This window comes from Equus caballus, unplaced genomic scaffold (genome assembly GCF_041296265.1).
Source record: "Equus caballus isolate H_3958 breed thoroughbred unplaced genomic scaffold, TB-T2T haplotype1-0000019, whole genome shotgun sequence".
In the NCBI taxonomy this organism is placed as follows: Eukaryota; Metazoa; Chordata; class Mammalia; order Perissodactyla; family Equidae; genus Equus; species Equus caballus.
The window spans coordinates 1,702,392-1,704,517 of NW_027222392.1; the positions used below are offsets into that span (position 1 = coordinate 1,702,392).

Sequence of the window (2,126 nt, forward strand, 5' to 3'; positions counted from 1 at the left end):
TAAAAGTGGAGATAATTTTTAATACAAAAAAACAAAATGAAAAAATGAATGAGTAAGAGAAAGTGTCATAAAGCAATGTATAATGTTATAAACGTGCTAGCAAAGCAGAAAGAAAACTCGCTATTTGGGAAATCTTGATCAGAGTCATGAACGCTACAATAAGTGTGTGTAGAGGGTCAAGTAAAGGGTTTTATTTAACTGCAGCATTCAGAATCTGAGTGAGGAGGCAGAAGAGGATGACTTTTTGTAAGTGGAACTTGACAATAAGGATTCATACTATATTTCAGAATAAATGAAACAAATGATAATACCTGACTTCAGGAAAACTTGATTTGACGTTATTGTGAAAAGATTTAAGAAAGAAAGCTCCTCAAACATGAGCTGATAGGCTACTGCAATTTTAGAGGTACGTTTTAGGGCAAAATATGACAGGAAAATCATCCGTTAAGGCTGATAGACATTTATTGATACTAGAACTCCATGAAGTATTGGTTTACATAAATTTTATATGCAGGCATTTTGAATACAGCATATATTTTAATGATACCTCAGTTTGTGTAGGGCAGTTAAACATATTTATCCTAATTAAGTCAAAACAGAAATCTTGTTTTTAAAATAATTTTTGCATCTTCTTACAAAATATTTTGGCCAAAAATGTTCACATATTCACATTTTAATCTCTGGATCAGAAAATGAGGTTTATTTTTCCCAAAATAGATAAGTTCAGTTCTTCATTTAAGAGCTAAAAAATTTTAAATAATACACATTCTAAAATAATAAGTTAAAAAGAACTTATAGTTTTATACTTAACTCACTTACTCTTGTGTCTGCCTCTAGGAAAAATCATATTAATGCCCTATGGAAAATTATAATCAAACATCAACTGATTTAATTTTATTGGGGTTGTTTCCACCATCAAAAATTGGCCTGTTCTTCTTCATTCTCGTTGTTCTGATTTTCCTAATGGCTCTGTTTGGCAACTTGTCCATAATGCTTCTCATCCTCCTGGACACCCATCTCCACACACCCATGTATTTTTTACTTAGTCAGCTCTCCATCATTGAGTTGAATCATATCTCCACCATTGTCCCCAAAATGGTTTCTAATTTTCTTTTTGGAAACAAATCTATCTCCTTTATTGGATGTGGGGTTCAGAGCTTCTTTTTCTTGACTTTAGGAGGTGCAGAAGCACTGCTCTTGACATCTATGGCCTATGTTCGTTATATTGCTATTTGCTTTCCTCGCCACTATTCCAGTAGTATGAGCAAACGAGTGTGTGTGCTGATGATAATAGGCTCTTGGATAATGGGTTTTGTAAACTCTTGCGCCCACACCACATATGCCTTCCATGTCCGTTACTGTCAATCCAGGGCCATCAACCATTTCTTCTGCGATGTCCCAGCCATGTTGACTCTGGCCTGCATGGATACCTGGGTTTATGAATACACAGAGTTTATGAGCACCATCCTCTTCCTCATGCTTCCTTTCATTGGCATTGCATGTTCCTATGGCCGGGTTGTCCTTGCTGTCTACCACATGCACTCAGCAGAAGGGAGGAAGAAGGTCTCTTCCACCTGCAGCACCCACCTGACTGTGGTGACTTTCTACTATGTTCCACTTTTTTACACTTATCTACATCCAAGATCCCTCAGATCTCCAACAAAGGACGAGGTTCTGGCTGTCTTCTACACCATCCTGACCCCAATGCTAAACCCCATCATCTACAGCCTGAGAAACAGAGAGGTGATGGGGCCCTAAGAAGAGTGATTCAGAGAATCTGCAATGAAAAAATGTAGACAGAGCTTTTTGTGTGTGTACCCAGGACTTGGTTATAAGTTCATTCATCCGTGTACAGAATTAAAAATATTATTTTATGCTTAGAGTGCAAGGACTACAATTAATGTAGAAAGGAAGAATATCACTTAGGTCTGTACAAAATTATGTTGTAAATATACAGACGTGAGTATAAATATACATATATAAAATTCTAAGCTTTATCTTTTTTCTTCATGGTGCTTTTTCCCATCAATTTCAAATTAATCTTCAAAGTCATGTATTTTTTGCTGATATGATGTCCATGATAATCATTGTCATGTAGAAATGAAAGCAGAAACTAACTGAAGTAG

The 2,126-nt window shown here is 35.9% G+C and overlaps 1 protein-coding gene across 1 annotated transcript; it reads left to right on the forward strand.

Moving 5' to 3' along the window:
- Positions 1–858: 858 nt before the first annotated feature.
- LOC138922936 (olfactory receptor 2L8-like) lies at positions 859–1,758 on the forward strand. The gene has a single exon (XM_070259395.1). The coding sequence runs from the start codon at positions 859–861 to the stop codon at positions 1,756–1,758; it is 900 nt and encodes a 299-aa protein (XP_070115496.1).
- Positions 1,759–2,126: the final 368 nt, after the last annotated feature.